Here is a 21751-nt window from a genome sequence, read left to right as displayed (position 1 = left end):
ATCTGCTGGTTCATTCCACAAGTGGCTGCAATGGCCAGAGCTAAGTCAATCCAAGGATAGGTATCAGGAGCTTCTTCTTGGTCTCCCACGTGGGTGCAGGATCCCAAGGCTTTGGGCCATCCTCGACTGCTTTCCCAGGCCATAAGCAGAGAGCTGGAAGGTAAGTGAAGCAACCAGAATATAAACTGGCCCCTATTAGGAATCCTGGTGCATTCAAGGTAAGTACGTTAGCCACTAGGCTACTGCGCCAGGCCAGAGGGGAATGTTTTAATGATAGAGAGCTCCATTAAGAATATAGAGTGATCCTGTCTTGCATTTAATACCAAAACTTCAAAATAGATGCAGCTAAGCTGACAGAACTACAGAGAGAAGTCAACAAATCTATGATTAGCATTTGACATGGCAACACTTCTCTCAATAACTGATAGAACAACTAGCCAAAACAACCAGAAAGGACACAGAAGGCTTCAGGAACATTATCAACTTGAACTACATGGCATTTTCAGAGCACTCTGCCCAAGCATAGCTCGCTTCTAGTTTTGCTGTCATCCCATTTTAAGCTTCACATCCTATTTAGATCCCACTTACAGACTTGCAAATCAAAGAGATTATAATTGTTTTGAGTAAGAAAATGTAACAACGTAGTCCCAAACAACAACTCCAGGAAGTCCATTCCCTTCCCATTTCCCTTAGTTTGAAGCACTCATTCACAGAAACCTTTACATCTGCCTTGTCTGCACCTACAAATAACCATACATTACCGTACATGAATAGTTTATTTCTACACATTAAAATTTTACTTAAGACATCAGGCATTGACAGTAGACAGGGCAACCACATTCATGCACCAGTGGCTGCCTTGGAGTCCTAAATTTTTGGCTGTTTTTTCTTAGCCAAGGACATTTAGTTATTTTGAAAATACAGTGTTATTTTCTTACATGACTGTAAGCACTTTACACCTATTTATTTTAAATAAAGGCATTTATTTGAAAAATACTAACAGCATCAGTCAACCTCACCAGATATTTAACAGTCCATCAGGCCAGTGATAGGTAGAACAAGTCCATGTGAGTTTCTTCTAAAGAAGTGGATGACCTCCTCAATAGCTGGTTCCAACTTTGACTTTATTACTCGTGATTCACAGTCCAACATAGGAAGTTTTGGGACTCTTTTCTCAAAAGGAGAAAGTTGGGGGAAATGTCTGAAGCCACAATATCAACCTTCTTTCCTTTATGAGATCTTAACTGCGTATTTCAGTCTTGTGGAATCTTTTGTGTTGTTCTGACTGTCAATAAGAACCAGGGGATTGTGCTGATGGTTCTTGATGATTTCAGCCACACTTTCGAAGTACTAAAGGGAGAAAGCAGATAGGTTACATGTTAGAATAACTTCAAGCTCCTCTCTCCTCTCCTCTCCTTTATTCTCAAATTAGCCATTTATTAGGTCTAGTTTAACCAAGGCTGCAACCTTAAAGGTAGAAGATTCTAAACTCTTTACATTAAGACTAACGTAAACATGACATCCCTAATTAGTGTAACTCTGTGGAAAACTAATATAGTGTTTTAATGCTTTTCCTTTTTGTATCAAACTGTTATAAAAGATTATTATATTGCATAAGTTTTTTCTCCATAAGTCTTAAATATAAGAATTCATGTAACAAATAAACCTTAGCATTCAGTACCAAGAAAAAGTTATTCTCTATGTAGGCTTATGTGTTGTTTTTGTTTTGTCTTTTGAACAAATAAAGAAAACCTGACTAACTTTCATCCAGAGAAGGCATATGGTACTGTGGAGTATGATATTGGCTGGAGTTGGGAGTTCCACATTGCATATTTGAGTGCTAGGCTATTTTCATGTTTTTGGTTTGGCTTCCAGTAAGTTTAGAGCTAATTTAGTGCCTGGTTAATTGTAGAACTGCATGTTGAGCTCTTTCCATAAACATGTTTTTGCATGTCTTAATTGCAATGTTGTATGTGGTTCTTAAGGTTATCACAGTGCTTAACCTGGTACTACAATATGGGATATGTTTCTCTCAAGTCATGACTTAACCCACACAACCCTGATGAAAGTTTTAAATGAAGATTAAGTAGGTATAATGGACCATGAGATGAAGTGTAGTGAGTATATGAAAATGCTAAAACTTCACAATCATCAAATACATGCATTTAGAATCATTTTTAAAGAGGCAATTGTTTTTGAAACATGACATAAACTTAGCAATTGCTTTTAATTTGTTTTACATTGCTTCCTTAAATTTTTCATATAAAGTTAACATTTGGAATATAGAGTTTTGAAAAGCATTATCAATTTTTGGATGGCTTCCAAATATCTACATATTGCATAAAGTAAAATATACAAAATATTGGCCAACTGTCTTAGTGAAATATCTGTTGTCTTTTAGATAGCAATCTGAATATTAGGTCATGGAAGAGAGATGAGAGAAGGGACCTTTGAATATGTTTAGTCTTTAAATTGTTTAAGACTCTTGTAATGGCCAATTAGATTCTTTTATGATAAATTCCAGAAGACATTTTTTCTGTTGTCATAGCATACTATTCAATCAAATGCTATTGGAAGCTAAACTTAAGATTTAAGAATTATTTATCTGAGAGGCAGGAAGAAAGACTCTGGAGAGATGGGAGAGAAATAGGAGAGAGACAGAAAGATAAATGGTCCTATTTGCTGGTTTACTTCCAAATGCAATAGGCAGGGCTGGGTCAGGGCCCAAACCAAGAGCTAGGAATATGACCCATGCATCCTATTTGAGCATCACCTGTGGCCTTGCAGGGCCTGCATTAGATGAAGCTGGGGTTAGGAGTGGGGTCAGGCCCTTTGATACAGAACATGGACATCCTAACCACTAGGCCAAATGTCAAACCCTGGAAATTAGATTTATAGATTGAAGGGCTAGGAAATGAAATAGCACAACTTGTCTGAAGTAGACTCCAAGTGAAAAAACGTTGTGGGTCCAGGAAGCAAGGGAGTCAGTTGTCACAGTTACACATAGGAACATCTCATTTTCTCTGTCTAGTTCCTGTGTGTTTTGAGCATTGCCTTGTTGCACTGTTAGGGGAGGGAAATGGTTGTAGTTGAGCTGAGTTTGAAGTAAAGAGGAGAGTTGAAGCATAGCTGTAAAGTGATTGACAGAACTGGCATAATTTAGTTGCATCTTTCCCTTAGGTCTTCTCTTTCCTGTTTATATTAGAGTACTTGAGATGTTCCTAGATGGACAGAAAAGTAACTTGCTTGATAACTGAAAATCCTACACACAATAAAACAGTTATTAAAGCTGTAAAATCAATCAATGTTATGTCACACAATGTTAAAATATCTGTGTAGAAATTTAAACAGTTAATCAACTCATCCTTTTTTTTAACCCATATATAGACAAACACAATTAAGGATATGGATGTTTAAGAATTAAGAATTAACTACATGGTTAACATTACCTAACTTAAATTTTCATTTTCCATCCAAATGTTCAATATATACCAAATGAGCTCTTTATTATAGATAATTTAAGTGAAATTTTTAATTGACAGTAATTCCAGATATAATAATAATAATGTACTTGTTTTGGGGACCACAGGTTGAATATGTTGGATGTGAAGTGAAGCTCTAATTGCTTAATTCTGAGGAAGGAAGTCACAAGGACTGTTGACTAGTGACTCCCTGGAGAACAAAGTCTATAGCTCCTCTGGGGGCTTGAGATTTACAAGAGCGAATTTCAGGACTTCAAGGTGGACAGCTCCTTTGTCCACACTCAACCTGCTTGTATGTATTTAAGAACTAGACACATGAGGGAGACTATCTCAGAAGGGATCCTTCCAAAAGTCCTCTGTCTTGATAGGATCCCAGTCATCTCCTACCATGGATTATTACTGAACAGCACTGAGGAGACAAAGCTTTAAAATCAAAGTTTTCATGGAGAATGGTGGGTTTTTTTATTTTTTAAATTTTTTTAAAGATTTATTTATTTTTATTAAAAAATCAGATATACAGAGAGGAGGAGAGAAAGATCCTCCGTCCGATGAGTCACTCCCCAAGTGAGCATAATGGCCGGTACTGCGCCGATCCAAAGCCGGGAACCAGGAACCTCCTCCAGGTGTCCCACACGGGTGCAGGGTCCCAAAGCCCTGGGCTGTCCTCGACTGCCTTCCCAGGCCACAAGCAGGGAGCTGGATGGGAAGTGGAGCTGCCGGGACCAGAACTGGCACCGACATGGGATACAGGCGCGTGTGTCCAAGGCAAGAACTCTAGCCGCTAGGCCATGCCGCCGGGCCGAGAGTGGTGGCTTTATACATAAGGAAAGCAGATAACTCTGCTATAGTTCAGCTTGTGGTTAAATAATGCAGTCTAAATTCTGAAACTCAATTTATATCTTTATCAATGGTCTCATATTCAGATGCTCTACATTTTCTTATTTTCTGAAACTTTATTAAAAATGGAATGGGGTGGGTGGATGTTTAGCCTAGTAGTTGGGATGCTGATTAGGATACCTTTGTCATACATTCGACTAACTGGATTTGACTCCTAGTCCCAACTCCTAAGTCCATCTTTCCTGCTAATGCTCACACTGGGAGGTAGCGATGATGGCTCAAGGAATTGGGTTCCTGCTGCCCAGTTAGGAAATCTGGATTGAATATCCAGCTCCTGACTCTGGCCTGGTATTCTCCCAGTCCTTGGCAGGCCTTTGGAAAGTAAACCAGCGGATGAAAGATTCTCTCTTTCCTTCTTTCCCGCTTTGTCTCCCTCTCAGATAAATAAATAATGATCAACTCACTAATCTCTGGAGAAGTGCAAGTCAAAATCATAGTGAGTTATCTCCTGACTCCTAGTTAACATGGCTGTTATAATAATAACAACAACAAATCACAGAAAGTAACAAGTGTTAATGGAGATGTAAAAATTTTGAATCCTTGCATAATAGTGGTGGGATTATAAAGTGATGCAACTGCTATGGAAAACAGCATGCTGGATCCCCCCCAAAATTAAAACTGAAACCACTGTGACCCAGGAATCCCATGTCTGTCTGTCTCTCTATCTCCAGAGAGGGAGAAAAAGAACTGAAAGCAAGCCTTAGGTATTTTCACACTTATCTCTATACTGGCACTATTCACAATAGCCAAGAACTAGGAGCAACTCAGTGAGTAGAAAAACAAAATATAGTAAATTGTTACAATTTTATATACTACACATCCTTAAAATAAATATAGAATATCCTAGACTCACAAATTTAAAGATTAAAAAGAAAGAGAATTCTGTCACTTGCTGCATGATGAGTCTTGAGGCTATTTGAGCAGTCAGCAACACTGATCTCACGTGTGCAAGGTTTCTATAGTTGTCCAACTCATACAAATAAGAAGTAGAATGCTGATTTGCAGGGGCTGGAAGGAAGGGAGGAGGAGGGGTTCTTGAACATAGAGTTTCAGTTCTGCAAGAGGGGAAGTTCTAGAGATGTGTTTCACAACAATGTAAGTGTTTTGAATACTACCAAACCACACATTTAAAGATGACTGAGATGATAGATTTTATAGTACCTGTTTTTTTTTTTTTACCACAACTTTTCTACAAAGCAAAATAAAGAATCCACTGAAGCCAGCTATTCTGTTCTTGTTCTGGGAATGCAAAAAGGAATAATATGTAGTCCTTTGCTCCAGCTAATGGGGAAGACAAAAACTCCAGCAATTACAGTGCTGCTGGCTCAGGAACAGTATTGCTGTTTCTGAAGGAATCTGGAAAGTGATATTTTCTCAGCTCTATTTATAATGTGTTTCTTTCCTGCTAAGATTGTTTCCACTTTGTCCTCTTTTCCTCCAACTTTCACTTACCCATTCAAATATAACCCATCACTTGGGATCAGAAAATATATCTGTTTCTTTATGGATTACATTCCAGCTCATCTTACAGGACTCATTTATAAAGGAACAGGCTGCTAAGCTGGGGTGTGGTAAAGCATAGAGTTTGTTCAGGATTAGACGGATGCTTAAGTTCATGTGTGGTTAGTAATTAAGACCATGTAATCTTTATATCATGCTGCAGGAATATTCCCAATGAATAGTTGCAGTATTGGGTGAAAAGAGAAATTACTAACCTCTTCACCATTTTTCTTTCTGCCCAAAGCATACTGTTTCGTTGCTTCAATATATCTCACAGGAATATTATATACTCGTTTATTAAAGAATACAACTAGTGTGTATGGCTGCTTAGAATCATGGCCAGAGCTTTTCCGAATAAGAAATGATCCATCCTGTAAGAAAAAGAAATAATCATGGTTGGAACTACTTACTTCTGGTCGGTTAAAAATCAGTTTACAATGAAAATTTACAATTATATTCAAAAGGTAATTGCTAAGCTATGTCAATTTTTACCACAGATCAGAATTTATTATTTCTCGAGAAAATATTTCAACAAAATATGCAGTCCTGGAAAAACCTCAGGAACACCAATGCTGGCTTTTTGACGTGTTAGGAAATGTGTGAAGAGACACACTAGGGGCAAACCCAGAGACTCCTTAGGAACCAGAGAGCTGGGAAAGCAGCTGAAGGGACTGTGTGATTTAATCATCTGAGGGGTCATCAAAAGGTTTGTCGGAAGTACATGTTATGAAACAACTGTATGGACTTCAACCATTTTTGTACCAAACGTCTCCTTTAATTCCACTTTTATGAACTTAAGACAAACAAAAACAAAGTAGGGCACAAGAAAAATTATGAGAGAAGGTGAAAACTGGCACTTTAATTTTGGATTGTCCAAACTTGTCCCAGTGCTCCCACATCATTAGGATTGAGCTCTCTGGAAAACTACCTCTGGGTATTTTTGGCCATTAGACCCAGACTGATCAACCAAGTTTGGTCCCTGTGCATTGATCACACTTGGGAGCACGGTGCCTTCTCAAGGTCCACCTGCAGTTTTTTCTGTCGCACTGTTTGGAGGACAGAGGAGCCCGTGGACCCTACAGAGATTCAAGGATAACTAGAAATGAGATGGGGGCGCCTGAGAGGGAGGAGGGGAGGACAGTGGCTCCCAGCATTCATAATTGTTGCAATCATTTTGTTAAAATACTATCATGGCCACAGCTGTGCCTCCTGAAGGCTGAGCGAAGACAATGGGCTTTTCACAAGTCCTACCTTGTTTGATCTGTGCAGTGCCTCCTCAGCTGACTTTCGATCACAGGCCCCAGCATACCATGGTTTGCAGTGCACATCAGCTTCCTGCAGAATGGAAGGCACTGTTAGGCCTCTGACCTGCATGCACTAGAAATGAACTCACACCAGCACTGCTGAGATCTAACTGCAATTACACCAACGATGTGAAAATGAATCTTAGGTTTCCTTTGATTGACCACAGGATTATGTCTTTGGCTCATTCCTTCTATTTGGCTTTAGCTGCTTAACTCAGGTACTTGAACATAACTAAATCCTGGCAGGTTTCTGAATCACGTCCTTCTTTTAAATAAGTTGTACTTGCCCTTTCTGTTATATCCTTGTTATTGTTGCCATGTGGAGTGCTTTATAATTTCCAAAGTGCTTTTATGAAAATTATTGTGTCGGGCCCCAGCATGTTGGCTCAATTAGCTAGCTAATCCTCTGCCTACAAGTGCCGGGATCCCAGATGGGTTCTGGCTTGTGTCCCGGCTGCTCTGCTTCTTATCCAGCTCCCTGCTGTGGCCTAGAAAAGCAACAGAGGATGGTTCAAAGCCTTGGGACCCTGTACTCATGTGAGAGACCTGGAGGAAGTTCCCAGTTCCTATCTTCGGAATGGCTCAGCTCCCACCATTGGAAAGGTGGATATACAGAGAGGACAGAGAGGAAGATCTTCTGTCCGATGATTCACTCCCCAAGTGAGCGCAACGGCCGATACTATGCCAATCCAAAGCCAGGAGCCTCTTCCGGGTCTCCCATGCAGGTGCAGGGTCCCAAAGCTTTGGGCCGTCCTCGACTGCTTTCCGGGATAGGAACCGGCGCCCATATGGGATCCCGGGCGTGCAAGGCGAGGACCTTAACCACTGTGCCACCGCGCCGGGCCCAAAAGCAGTGGAGTTTTTAGGGGGCCTGCCACACATGTGGAAAACTCAGAAGAAGCTCCTGGCTTCTGGCCATTGCAGCCATTTGGGGAGTAAACTAGTGGATGGAAGATAACTCTTTTTCTTTCTTTCCCCTGTCCCTGCCCCATAAATGTTTTTTTTTTAAATAAATAAGTCTTAAAAAGAAAAAGTTCATCTCAAACCTGTTCTGAAACTGAAGACTTAGGTGAAAAGCTGGGTGATGGACCATCCACAGTTGGGCTTCCCCCTTCTGAAAATCCTGGTAGAGAGTTGGAAAATTAATTAGTCTTTGCTGTTTCTTGAGCAGTTATTATGCCTGCCCCCCCACCCCCAACACACACAGGGCTGGGTGCTGTTGGAATACTCTCTCTCTCCCCCATTCCCTTCCCCTTTCTTTTGAGGCAGTGGTTCTCAAAATGTAGACTGAGGACACTGGGGGTCTTTAGGATCTTTTGGGGGGAATTTTGAAATGTCCTTTTTTCTCCATTTTCCTATCTCTGTTAAGTTCAGTTTTCTTCATGTATTTTAACTTGAAACTGCAGCATGTTGAATATAGATAGCAATATAATAACCCAGCAGAGGGAAGGGCAGAGAGAAGCTGTGTTGGTGTTCTTCAGTCTGTTAGTTTAGACGGTAAAGACATTTACAAAATGGAAAACAAGGCCATCCCTCTCACTAAATTGCTTTTGTCTGAAAAATATAACTATTTTTTTATAAAAACACATTATTGTGTTGATATGCAATATTCTATTTTAAATGAATTAATAAATGTGTTTTAAAGACTTGGTTTTAAAATTATTGATATACTAAATATGAGGGGTCCCCAAAACATTTGGGCATCATTGGCTTCAGATACAAAGTTCATTGAGACATTTACAGCTTAGGTGTGGAGACGCATGAAGTGGAAAAACTGTCCTCATTCACTCATTCTTGTGTGCCTGCTAATGGGAATGTACAGAAGCCAACAAAACAGCCTTCCTGGAGCTATTCATGATTGAGGTGAGCAGTATGAACCTCAATAGTGACACATACAATAGTAGACTTGTAAGTGCTATAGAAAAAAGCAAAGCAGAATAGGAAGGCTTCCCTAGAGGGGTACTTAGGCAAGGTCCCAAGGCAGAGTAGAAGGAGCCATGTAGACATATTAAGAAAGAATATTCCAGGGGTGGGCTTTGTGATGTAACTGTAAGCCTCTGCTTGCACTGCTAGCATCCCATATGGGTGCCAATTTGAGTTCTAGATGTTCCACTTCCAATACAGCTTCCTGCTAAAGCACCTACGAAAGCAGTGGAGGGTGGCTGCGCTTACCAGGGAGACCTGGAAGAAGCTCCAGGCTTCTGGTTCCTAGCTTCAAACTGGCCTGGACCCTGGCCGTTAGAGCCATTTTGTGAGTATGAAGACTATCTGTGCATTATTCCTCCACTTTTTGTAATTTTGCCTTTCAAAAAATGAAAAAGTAATATTCCAGATAGAAATCCAGGACCTGGTCTAGTTCAGGAGTAGCCAGGGAGGGGGTGGGGTGGGGGTAATTTGCTTGCAGTACGTGAGAAAAGAGACAAGCAAGGCATGAAGTTGGAAGTTGGAAGAAGGGGACCAGATGTCAGAAGCTGCTGGGACCTCCCAGTGACTGCAACTTTAAGGACCATGATAAACGGCAGCTTTGAGAAGGCTGCAATAAATGAGTAATGTGATCTATCTGCGTGTCACTCTGGTGGAGGAGGAAGGGCAGAGGGAAGCTGTGTCGGTGTTTTTCAGGAGCTAATTGATGGCCTGAATGTAGAGAGGATGGCTGCACTTGGTACACACTTTGGTTGGGAAGGAGTTGTTGCAGGTATGAAAAGAAAGCAAGGGAGGGGGTCAAGGTTGACCAGAGCAGCCAGAGTTGCCCTTTATTAACAAGGGGACGTCAGTGGCAGAAAGGGGTTTTAATGTGCTACACAGTTCGTAAGACAGCATCCTGGGGATTTCTAGAAGGCAGTCACCATTGGAACGGAGGGGCCAGCAAGGGCTTGGCAGGCCTGTCCCCAGGAGCAGAGATGGCATCCTCAGCTAAGAGCAGCAGAGGTGAGTGTGCTAGGGGTGGTCCAGCTTCCCCAGGGTTCCCAAGGCCCTCTGTTCTTAGAACTATCCCTGCACATGACAGACACTCAGTTACGACAGAAAGAATGACTTGGGCAGAAAACAATGAAAGGTATAGGAAAGCTTTTTGAATAGAAAAAGAGATTTCTACAGATAAGATATTTTCACTTTATGTGATAACAATTTTTCAAAAAAAAACTATTCAGCAATTTTTGTTATTTAAGATGAATAAAAAATCTAATTGAAGCCAAAATTATGTTTAGTAAAAATGCACCTGAAGTTTTTATGCTTGACAACTATGCTGCTTTTACTTAAATAGATTTACTCTTGATAGATTCTGCAGTTTGATATCATCCTGTTATCATTAACTCATTTTTTTTAGGGTGATGCTTACTTTGGGAACCTTATACTGACATTTGTCATATACTCTTTTCAGAGAACCTTTTATAAACATACTTTTTTATTGTCATATCATGAACATTAATTTTAGATTTGATTTGGATAGCTACCACTTACTGATGATCTTTTATATACTAAGCACTGGGCCAGGCACTTCCCTCGGGTTGTTTGACTAATCCCCTTATTTTAATAACAGCTGGTTTTTGTTGTTTTTTTTTTTTTTTTGCACAATAAAACAAGATGGATGCCCAGAAAATATGAAGTCAGTACTGAAACAGAAAAACAGTAAAAAGATCTCAAATTTATTTTCAAAACAATTCTGTGCAATGAATAGCCTCGACCCATTCTACAGAAGACAAAACAAGCAAGCAACAGGCAGTGGCTGTTGTCTACTGCTGTCTTAGAACCCAGCTCCGTCAGACACGAATATGCCATCTTTACAATTACCCGACGTCGCTCAGCATGACTTCATTGTACTTACTTGGTAAAGGAATGGGTTTTTGATGGACTTGTCTGAAAGAAAGAATTCCAGGTTAATTAAAGGGCAAAGCACACTACAAACAATTAGTTTTTGTTTACATCAAAGATGCTCTGAACAGAGGTAACAGAAAGGAGTCAACATGAATGGCCAATAAAAGGTATTTGAAGGTCAGGGAAGCATAAACAACTCGAAATAAATAAGATCATTGGAAAATAGGTGCTTGAGTAAGGTATATTGAACATATTATAACATCTACCTATATAATATAGATAGCTTAGTAGATGATGTTTTAGTTAACTCCAATAATTAGCCTGAATAGTAGGGCTCTGCAGCTCTATATAAGTCTTTTAAAGTTGCACAATACGAGCATTACAAAGCAATGAAATATTCTTTATTAAGCACTGCACGCCAGTGAAATGTAACAATGCACATGTTGCTTCCTGCAGAAACAAGAGGGAATTTATCTTTAAAGGAAAAAGTCTTACTTCTGGCTAGGAGGAAACACAGGTGACAGTGCAGCTTCTTGTCTGTGACTGGACCCTCGGTGACGTTCAGCAGGCACAGGTTTTTCTGCATTAGGAAAATTCTCATGTTAGGATTAGAGTGAAATCTCTGCCACCACTCCAAAATTCAACCACCTCCACTGAGAAGAAGCAAATGTAGTCGGATGCCTTCCCAGGGACATCCTTACTAGTATGACATGGATTTGTGCACTTGCCAGTCTGCTGATGGGTTGCTAGTAGGACTGGAACCGCTATGAGGTCTTGTTAGAGGTGCACCCTGCCACTTCTGCATCTGTCCTTTGGCAATGTTTAGAGAAGCTGGACCCATGGTGGCTGGCCCTTTAAAGGTATGGGAGGAGTGGGGAGCCAGATGATGAGCAAATTTCATCATTTCCTTGACAACCCACCTTTCACCTTCTAAGTAGACACCATAGAGATGTTATAGTACCCTGATGCATCTTCGTTCATCCTGAGGGGTGGGGTACAAGTAATTTGCTACTGATGAGAAGTACATTAGGCTTCTTAACTCTTTTGGGGAAAAAAATTAATTAGATCAGATTCGAGATTATCTCCACAGTAAGGTTAATCTCATTGTTTTCTCGAGGAAGAAGCAGTGGAAAATGGGCAAAATCCTGAAATGTGAGTGATTTCTCTTAAGGTCCATAGGGAAAGTCATTGCTGAATCACTATACAATGTCATCACAAATTATTACAACAGTTTCTCTCCTTCAAGAACTGACATTTGTCAAGATATTTTTTCCTGCTTAGAATACAGTTAAAAATTATGAGAGTCCAAAAGGAATTAAAGTAGAGGGAACACAAAGATTGAATTCAATATTAATGTAGGATTTAGGGTTTTGGGTATTGCACTGAAGTCTGGAACTTTGAGCTTCTGAAGCCACACTTCAAAAGTATGGCAAGTCATATGGTAGATGTTTTGTTCATGACTTCAGAACCCGGTGATTTCAGAAGAGGAAGCAATGACCTGTTGACTCCCAGAAGCCTGTGAGCTTTCGCTGCAGGCTTTGCTTCTGTAGACCTCAAGGGTTCTAGGCAGGAAGAGATTGCTCCTTTGCTCTGGGCTTGTACAGTCAGGGTCTGATTCCTGGAGTGGGCTCTTTGAGGATGCGGACACCCAAGCTGCAGGGGACAGACCACGAGCTCCTTCTCTGATGGTTTTTGGGCTCCTGAAGCTGTGAGGTTAAACTGCTGTAGAAGTTTTTAAGTGTTGATATGATAGATGGTTCTTAATTGTTTCTGTTTTTCCCCTAGTATTTTTCAAATACAAATGTTTTTTAATTAAAAAAATTAAAAAAAAATCAGATCTTTGAGTTCAATCACATAAAGGAAGAAAAGCATACGAAGATGTACTCAGAGTCATTTCTACTTTGAAATCATTACATTGAAAACTTGGCAAAAGGACTTGTTCAAATAAACAGATTTTTAAAAATGTCATTACCTTAACTAAGCTATTTCATTCTAAGGTATGTAAATAGCTCAATGTTAGTCTTTTAAAAATGTATTTATTTACTTGAAAAAGAGAGATTTCCTTTCTGTTGGGGTCACTGTCCAAATGTTCTCCACAGCTTGGGCTGGGCCAGTTTGAATCAGGAGCCAGGCACTCAACCTGGATTTCCCATGTGGGTGGCAGGGACCTAAATATTTGAGCTATCATCTGCTAATGGACCACATTAGCAGGAAGCTGAAATTGAGAGTGCAGGCAGGTCTCAAACAGCAGTACTCCAACATGAGAGGCAGGCATCCCAAGCAGATTTTTAACAGTTGTGTGAAACACACTCTGAATTAGCTTTCACATCAAAGTAGGGTTAGGACCACAGCTTCATTTTCTAGAAAGTCATTAGTGCCTGCAATCAGGCAGATTTGGGACATGTTGTCTATAACCTACTTCAAAGACGATCCCCAGTAAACTCAGGTTCTGAGCTAGCTCTGCAAACTGTACTCATTGCAAAGTGAATGATTATCTTGTTTAGAAATTTGAGTTTCATATTGATACTTGTCTTATAAATAAGAAAAGAAATTTAGAAACATATTTGTCTGCAAATCCTTAGTTAAAATTACTTTTAGAGGACAAGGTTATCCTTTACAAAAATAGATTTACCTTCACAAACACTTGATGGGTTCTGTTGCAAGGCAACTGGAGTCTACATTGGAAAAGAAAAAAAAGAGAGAGAGAGACAAGGATATTTATAGAGCAATGTGGAAACAAAAGTCAAAGCAGTATCAGTAAAATAAGCATTTCAACAGGAGTTTCTTTGTTGCATAGTCTTTCCATCACAGCAACAACAATGAAAAACACCCAGTTCCCAGCTAAAAGTTTGTACTAAGTGACAACTTTAAGTGTCACCATGTCATCTTGGTGTGGAGACCCCCTGCCCCATCACTGGTGTTGGTCGGTAACATGACACCAAGCAGCTGCCAGGCAGTCACTTTTGTGCAGTAGGCATCTGGCACTTGTTTAGGTCCCCTGGCCTCACCTTGTGAGTGTTAAGTAATGGGAGATGTCAGGTTGCTAAGTAGGTGCCAAGTCCAGGTGGGCTTCCTAGCATAACGGGTGGCCCAGGCTCACCATGTTTGGGCTGGAATTTGAGTGAATAAGTGAGTGAGTGAGAGAGGGAGTTCCCAGTGTGCTGATCCACAATGGTCTGCCATTGGCTCCTGAGTTAGCAGGCAGAGTACACACTGGAATTCCCAAAGAAAAGGCAGACATGTGGGAGCTGGGGCTCCAGTGATCTCTCTAATGTGCTGCACACAGTGAGGGTACTGGGTCCAGAAAGGAGAGCTCCCTGTCTACCTGGAGACTAGAAGCTTCTCTGGGACTTACTGGGAAGCAACTTTACTTGCTAAGATGGCTGTGTTCAGCATGGGAGCATTGTCAACTGGAAGTAAATGGATAAGAATAAACAGCAGGAAACATGAAGCACTTTAACATGCAAATCAACTTACAGTCTTCAGTGGTGTAGCTGGTTTTTTCCTGGGGAATAGAAGGAGATTACCTTTGTTAAAGCACAATGGAGATAAAGTAGTCTATCTTATTACTCTCAAATTTAAAGCAGGATAATGAAACTGAATGTGTGGGAAAGAGCAGAGAGAGGAGGGGTTTAGTGATGGTCCTCCTGGCCTCAGATAGGGTCTTCTGGCACACGAGGAAGGGGTTAAGTGGGAGCAGAGTAAGCAAGAGCCCCATTTGCCAGGCATTCAGCAGAACTGTCAGCTTTTCCTTTGGGCTGTCAACTCCCCAGGGCCTTGGGCCCTTTGCGCTTGGCTGTGAGGCAAGCTGGAGCATTAGCTGATCAGCTGTAACATGAGGAGCACGGCCCATGTTTTTGAAATGGCTGTGAAGCGTCCCCTCTTTTCAACAGCACCGCAGGGCTCCTGCCTGGGAAGGGAGGGAGAAATGAGAGGAACCAAGCAGGAAAGGGTACTACTGGCACTTCCCTGCCCTAGTTACCGTACTCTGGGTAACCAAGCTCTTCTAAGCTTCCGGTTAGTATTCCACTTGGACAGACCCAAGACCACAAGTTCAAGTTTGAAGACACTGTGATTTGCTGCCCCAGTGATTTGTGTGAACCTTACTAACATTCCACCTTTGTCTTGGTTTCAATGGCCACTGGAATCTAACTCTCTCTCTTTCTGTGCCTACAGGAAGACTGGCACAGCTTTGGCTTTTTCACTGCTATTTAAATCCTACAATGACCTATGAAAATGGCTATCATTTGCACATTTTAGAGACACAGAAACAGGCTCAGAAAGACTAAGAAATGTGCCCAAAGTGGAAAAGCTGAGCCAACAAAGTTGGTTAACAACCTCCCTGAAATGAAGCCCTCCTTTGGTCTACACAGAGGCAGACTGAAGATTAGAGCCATGCAGGCCTGCTTTGGACATACTTAAATGTACATCTAAAATAACCCACTGAGCCAACATCACTCTATGAGGTCACTGTGAAATAAACACATTACAATGCTTGCCTGACAGTTTAAGCTGACAAAGAAGCACCGATTCTTTCATATCCCATTTGAAAGAACCCGTCACTGTGCCTCTTGACTGAGGACCTGCTGTGTGTTCATTGGGGGGCCAGTGAGCTCAAGATTCAACTACAAGTGCGCCAAAGGATAGACTCCTGGTTTCTGATTGCCACAGGGCTCCTGCCCTAACCTGTAGCCTGCGGGTGGGAGTGGAGAGGGGCTCGGGGTGGGGCATCCACAGGGCAGTAAGGTCTCAGTGGGTACTTACCCTGCCCTCGGCAGTGGGGATGGTGCGGCAGGGGATGGAGGCGGCTTGCACTCCCAGACCCCGCTGTTCCGACCTGAAAACACACACGGGTCAGTCCCAGGTCCTGAACCTGAGGTTGGCCATCTCAGTGGTGACCCCAGCCTTCCGGGTGCTCAGAAGCCCACATTCAGTTCACGTTGTTTTCAGTTAAGCTCATGTAGTAGCTAGAGGGTAGGTACTGGGGAATAGCTGTGGGCAAGGTGATATCACATTTAAAGCATGTCCATGACATAGCTCAGGACCAACTTCCCCCCTTCCTACCTGAAGACGGAAGTCAGGCAATCATTCTGGGGGGTGGAGGCAAGGGAGTAAGGGAGAGTCATGGTGGATGTTGCTGCTAGGCAGGGGTACAGGGCAGGCCTGGCGCAGGGAGCCCAGCATCTGGACATACTGCTCCTCCTCTCAGCCAGGTGTTGGCCTGCCTGGGCCGAAAGGCTCCTGATAGGCTCTTTGTTGAATGAGTGCCTCATTGGGAACCAACTACACCTCACAGTGCTGAGGACACAGGTTCCACACAGGCTGGTCACACTGCCCTCAGGGTGTATTGCTTAAGTTTGTGGAATAAACAAATTTGCAGTGACAGGAAATTGCCGAGAGCTGTGAGAACCAGCCTGCACTAAGTGCTGCAGGGTGCTACAGGAGAAGCAGCAGAGGCTGCCATTGGGGTCCACCCTGTTTCTCTATGAGCAGTCCTGGTGTCAGCTCACCTTCCCCAGCCTGCCAGGCAGGGCAGCTGGGGCTGGCTGGGCCTACCCATTGCAGTGCTCCCTGGCACCCAGGCAGCAAAGCCCCTGCAGGTGATTTTTACAAATATGTCGGAAAAGAGACTATACTGGGAGATCTTGTGGTTCATTCGGCAATAAGCAGAGATGCCATCCAGATATGCAATGTGAATCTAACTGTGTTTAACTGGCTATGCACCCAATTCAAAGCTTCAGACTGACAGGGGATACTCATGGATTTTGATGGGAAATCTGTGGGAGGAGAAAGCAGCTTGTCTCAAAAAGAAGAAAGTGGAAGAAGGTCTAAGGCAGAAATTTCCCCAAGCCTTTCTCTCCTTAAATGCTCATCTGCTGGACTGTTTTACCTTTGTAATGCCTGTTGACTGACTTTTCCACCAACCTTCCCTTTTCCCCATGTCCCCAGGCAGTATTTGAATGTAAAAGCATTATGCTAAGTGAAAGGAACTAGGTTTAAAAAATACTGCACTTATGTTTTTCTTTCTATGCACAATGCCCAGAAAAGCAAATCTATAATGACAGAAAGCAGAGCAGACTGGTGGCTGCCCTGAGCTGGCAGTGGGAATGGCACTGACCACTGATGGGCCTGGGGGTCATCTGGAGGTAGGGTGGTGGGCATGGACATTTTCAAAAACTGGATTGTGGTGTTGGTTACATAACACATCACTAAGTGGAATGCTTTACAAAAGTCATTGAATTGTATACATGAGACGGTTGAGTTTTGTGATGTGTGAGTTAAACTCCTAGGGAGCTCTGTAAATCTGATTATGGTTGTCTTTGTTTTACTGTCCTATGATCAACCATTGCAGTGTGCTGGGTGCCTCTAGTGTGCCCTCCTAAGCCTTATAGGGAACAAACTAAAGCTGGGAGAAGTGAACTGGCAAGGCCAAGGCTGGGCCCAACCCAGGCTCTGATTAAGACCCAGACAGGCACTTTCCTCATCATGTTCTCTGGGATTAGATTTTCTTATTTCTCTTAACATTATTCTCTGGTTCAGATATGTTTTCCTTAGCAAATGCTGCTAATGCTAATATATAGTAACGTTAGATTAATAACAAATGAATGAGTAATTTGATGGGCCAATGCCCTCACAGTGGAGCCATGTGACTCTCTAAATGCAATCAGTGTGTGGGGAGTCATTGATCCTCCCAACAAACTGATCCAGCCAGCATGCCACACCTACCCCGAGCCAGGCCCTGGTACCATAGCGGTGAAGCAAACATGCAGCAGTGAGACCTACTGGACAGAATGAACCCTCAAAAGCCGCTGGCTAGGGCATGGGCAAGTTACCACGGAAGTGCACATCACGAGGCTCTTCCCACACTGTGGGGTCAGGTAAAGCCTCCAGAGCAAGTGCTGTTCAAAACACGGTCAGTGAGGAGCTTACAAGGCACTTAGGGTTTGACTCTGAGCTACAAAGTCATTAGGGAACAGATGTGGGCTAAGTGTAGATAGCAAGAGACTTCAGCCGAGGAGAACTCTTGAAGAGCTACAGAAACCAGTAGAGGTTTCCTGGAGGTGGAGGTTGCTAACCTGGACCTTGAAGGAAAGGCAGGATTTTTTGCCATAAAAGACAGAACAAACACCAAGAAACAGAGCTCATGAAATATAAGCTGATGGCAGGTCTGGGTATGTTTTAGGAAAATGAGGTTCTGGGATAGGGAAAGCAGTTTTATTTAACATGCAAACACCAGAAATTATTCAAGTTTTTTTTAAAAGGAAAACATTTATTTATTTGAAAGGCAGAATTACATAGAGGGGAAAGAGAGAGAGAGATAGGTACGGAGAGAAATAGGTAGAGAGAGAGAGAGATTTTTTCCCTCTGCTGGTTCACTCCCCAAATGGCCACAGCAGCTGGAGTTGGGCCTGTCTGAAACCAGGAGCCAGGAGTTTCTGAGTCTCCCATGTGTGTACAAGGGCCGTTGGGCCATCCACTGCAGCTTTCTCAGGCACAATAGCAGGGAGCTGGTTCAGAAGTGGTATAACTGAGACTTAAACTGGTGCCCATATGGGATGCTGGCCCTGCATGCAATAGCTTTACTTGCTACGGTACAGCACTGGTCACCTATTAAAGTATTTTTGTAAAGGAGAATTTAGGTCTTTTTTTTTTCTTAAAAAGCTTTTTGTTTTGGGAATCATGACAATGGTTAGTAGAGACACTGCATAGGATGCCTATATTTTGATCCTGGCTGTACTGCTGATTCCTGCTTCTTGATTATGCATATCCTGGGAGGCAGTAGATGATAGCTCAAGTCTATGGGCCCCTGCCATCTGCATGGGAGACCCAGGAGTCCCAGGCTCCTGGCTTCAGCCTGGCCCAGTCCCAGCTATTGGAAGATTTCACTCCCACGATGTCCAAAAAAGAGCTGAGGGCTATAAGCTGAACCCCGGGAATCCCTTGGGAAAAGCAATACAGAAAAACCAGCAAAGTGCACAGTGGAGAGAGTGTGGGAATCGGAGACAGGACCAGGTCGGTGGGGTGCCTAAGGGGCTAGGGATGAGGGTCCCACCAGATAGTGTATCGAGGTGGAGACAGCCTTCTGTTCCTTTGGTTAAAAATATCTGAAAATTCAAGGGACTATTCTGCTATGTTGGGTCTTAGTTGTTTATCTTATTTGGAATGGAGGAAAAAGCAAACCACATCTGGCAAATACTTTACCTGGAGCTGTTCCTGGAGGAGAGGAGGATGGCTTTGAGGAGCTGTTGGGCTTGGTTGATCTGTTCACCATGGGAGCTTGAATACAGAGATGGATGCGCATGAGTACACGTTACGGCACAGGCTACAGACACCTGCCACTGAGGAAAGTCCAGCTGGGGTGTGTGGGAAGAATGGGGGACACCTCTATGGAGCGTACATACCATTACAAGAAGCCCTCTCCAAAGAAACACCATGAAAGTGGCTAAGTTAATGATTGCAGGAATAGTCACATGACTCTATGACAGAGGTCAACTCTAGCAGGGGTTTCTGCTGCCCAAACTAGAGGTCTAATAGATAGAAGAGTTTCTCTCTCTCTCTCTTTCTTCGATTAGGATATAACTTTTGAACCTAGAAGTGCATGGCCCCATTTCTTCTGCCACTTGTAGTGCATATGGTTTCCTAGGATTCCGTGGGGATAAGGGAGGAAGGATCTGTTGTATTATGGTAATGGGTGGGTGGGGGTTAAGGTAGGGCTGATGATCAGCCGCTGGCGATCTTTCAGGTGGACAGGGTGGGTTGGTTCATGGTGGCAGAGGAAAAACTGAGCCCTGCTGCCTCATGATCACCTGAAGAACTGTCCCCTGGACAGGATTATGCTCTCCAAGGCAACCCTGGCCGGGGTAAACATCTACTGTTTCCTGGCCCAGCCTGGGGCCTGTGGCACTGGCTTTTCAGAGCCTCTGTTGGTGACAGCATTTGCCATCCCATGAAGGGTTTACCAAGGGATTGCTTCTTGCCGGTCCCAAGGTTCCACTGGGCGGAAAGAGCCAGGACACACACCATATTACAACTTTATCAGTTCTTTCAGTCGTCTGAAGCAACTGTTCTTGGGACAACACTTCAAATGCTAAGGTCAAACTTGTGATTTTTGTATTAACTTTTATAAGAAATCCATTCTAAGCCAGGGCAGCTGGAGATAATCACACAGGTGCTTGTTCATTCGAAAAGCTGTGAAGAGTCACAGAGAAGAAAGAGGGCAAAGGGGGGAAGTTGAGATATAGGGGTGGGTCTTCGCTTGACCAGACCAGAGGACACACATGTGGCCACCAAGGAAAGAGACCTGGGTGCTGTCAATTTGGAGCCCCCTTACTGCGTACCCCCAAATAATCCAACATGTCCAGACCAACTGTGAGTTTGCAAGGGCTTTGATGACAAGTTCTTACCTTTCTCCAATGGAGGTGAACTGCTATCTGTGGGATGAATGTAGTTTTCATCATTGTCTTCAAGAGGAATCACATAATCAGCCTAAGAGAAGCATAGAAGTGAATGAGCAAATGCTGAGCGTTCAGATTTGTGTCTAAGAGGGGGTGGTTTTAATAAAGGCTTTATTGAGATAGAATTCATACTCTGTAAGGTTCCACTATGTAAAGCAGACAGTTTGCTGGCTTTTGTTATTCAAAGATGTACAGCCATCATAATTTCATTTTAGAATGATTTATACCCCCTCAAAAGGAAGCTTGCAGCTACTACTGACTCCCCATCACCCTGTTCCCTGACTAGTCAACCGCTAATCTAATTTCTGTCTCTCTGGGTTTGAATCGAAATTGACTCACCCAATAGCCATGGCTGAAATGAGGCTGACTCCACCAGCCCTGAATTACAGGGATGTCATGTGCCTGTGGTAATCCTGCAGGATCCTCTGGTCCCTTGGCTCCATCTTTCTGGGTTCTCGAGCAGCCAGAGTGACACGTTATTGTCACAGGCCAGCTTCCCTTCTAGGAGAGCCCCACCCCCAGGAGGCATGGCCTATAAAGCCTGAAACCAGCAAAGCCCTCAAGAACCTTCTATCTGACACAGAACACTGGCTTTGCCACTCAACAATAATACTCAAACCGGCACAGGAAGTTAGAAGCACCATGCCCCAACCAAAGCTTACTGAGCCTACTCCACCACTTCAGAATCTGTGCACTTTTCTCTGAATTCTCAGATTTGCACATTTTGTTATGCAGGCACTGATTATAATAAATTTTGTTTTATACATGATATCTAAAACCTGTTCTATATAGAGTAATGATATTTCCAGAATGGGGACATTTTTAATCCAGAGTAAGGGGTCTCCATGCATCGGGAGGAGGAGTGGACACTAGGACTAGGAGAGGTGGAGCAGGAGCGTTGTCACATGGCTCCCCTACTTTGAGGTCACAGACAGCCCAGGGTTGCCAGGTCTTAGGTCTTAGGTTTTTAGGAGAAACAAGAAAACTGAGTTTTAAATAATCTAGACTGTGGCAGAAAAACACCCAATATACATCTAGCCGCTTTTGTGTGTCAGGCACTGTATGTAGTGTTTTATATTTGCTCTTTATTCATTCTTCCAAATAATTGAAAGAAATAAACAAACAGGTTGTTCATCCTGCCTGAAATTGCAATGCCAGAAGACTCATAGCAGGCATTTGGGTCAAGAAGCTGCCCATGTTCTATCCTGCTGGGATACAAGTCATACTAAGGTGGCTCTTAAGATTGTTTCATAACAGGTACATAAACCTAGATTTAATCATCTAAGGCATTAGAAGTAAC

General features: G+C 42.7%; 1 protein-coding gene across 5 annotated transcripts in view; it reads right to left on the bottom strand.

Moving 5' to 3' along the window:
- Positions 1–757: 757 nt before the first annotated feature.
- BLNK (B cell linker) overlaps positions 758–21751 on the bottom strand; it is a 57240-nt gene continuing 36246 nt past the window's right edge. Inside the window, exons 7-17 of one of the 5 annotated variants that reach the window (XM_040992396.1) lie at positions 20401–20482; positions 19199–19273; positions 15761–15833; positions 14474–14501; positions 13629–13671; positions 11492–11576; positions 11007–11038; positions 8230–8306; positions 7131–7214; positions 6906–6955; positions 758–1350 (exon numbers count right to left, since the gene is read on the bottom strand). In XM_040992396.1, the coding sequence (XP_040848330.1) occupies positions 1254–1350; positions 6906–6955; positions 7131–7214; positions 8230–8306; positions 11007–11038; positions 11492–11576; positions 13629–13671; positions 14474–14501; positions 15761–15833; positions 19199–19273; positions 20401–20482 (726 nt within the window). In that variant the 3' untranslated portion in view covers positions 758–1253. Of the gene's footprint in view, positions 1351–6094; positions 6251–6905; positions 6956–7130; positions 7215–8229; positions 8307–11006; positions 11039–11491; positions 11577–13628; positions 13672–14473; positions 14502–15760; positions 15834–19198; positions 19274–20400; positions 20483–21751 lie in introns of all 5 variants that reach the window. The other 4 variants (XM_040992394.1, XM_040992397.1, XM_040992395.1 and 1 more) reach the window with 4 other exon arrangements.

The sequence above is a fragment of the Ochotona curzoniae genome, unplaced genomic scaffold, assembly GCF_017591425.1.
Source record: "Ochotona curzoniae isolate NIBS_2020 unplaced genomic scaffold, NIBS_Ocur_1.0 contig_66, whole genome shotgun sequence".
Taxonomy (NCBI): domain Eukaryota; kingdom Metazoa; phylum Chordata; class Mammalia; order Lagomorpha; family Ochotonidae; genus Ochotona; species Ochotona curzoniae.
Note: the sequence above shows the minus strand (reverse complement) of the source record. Positions and strands in the feature narration are given on the sequence as shown.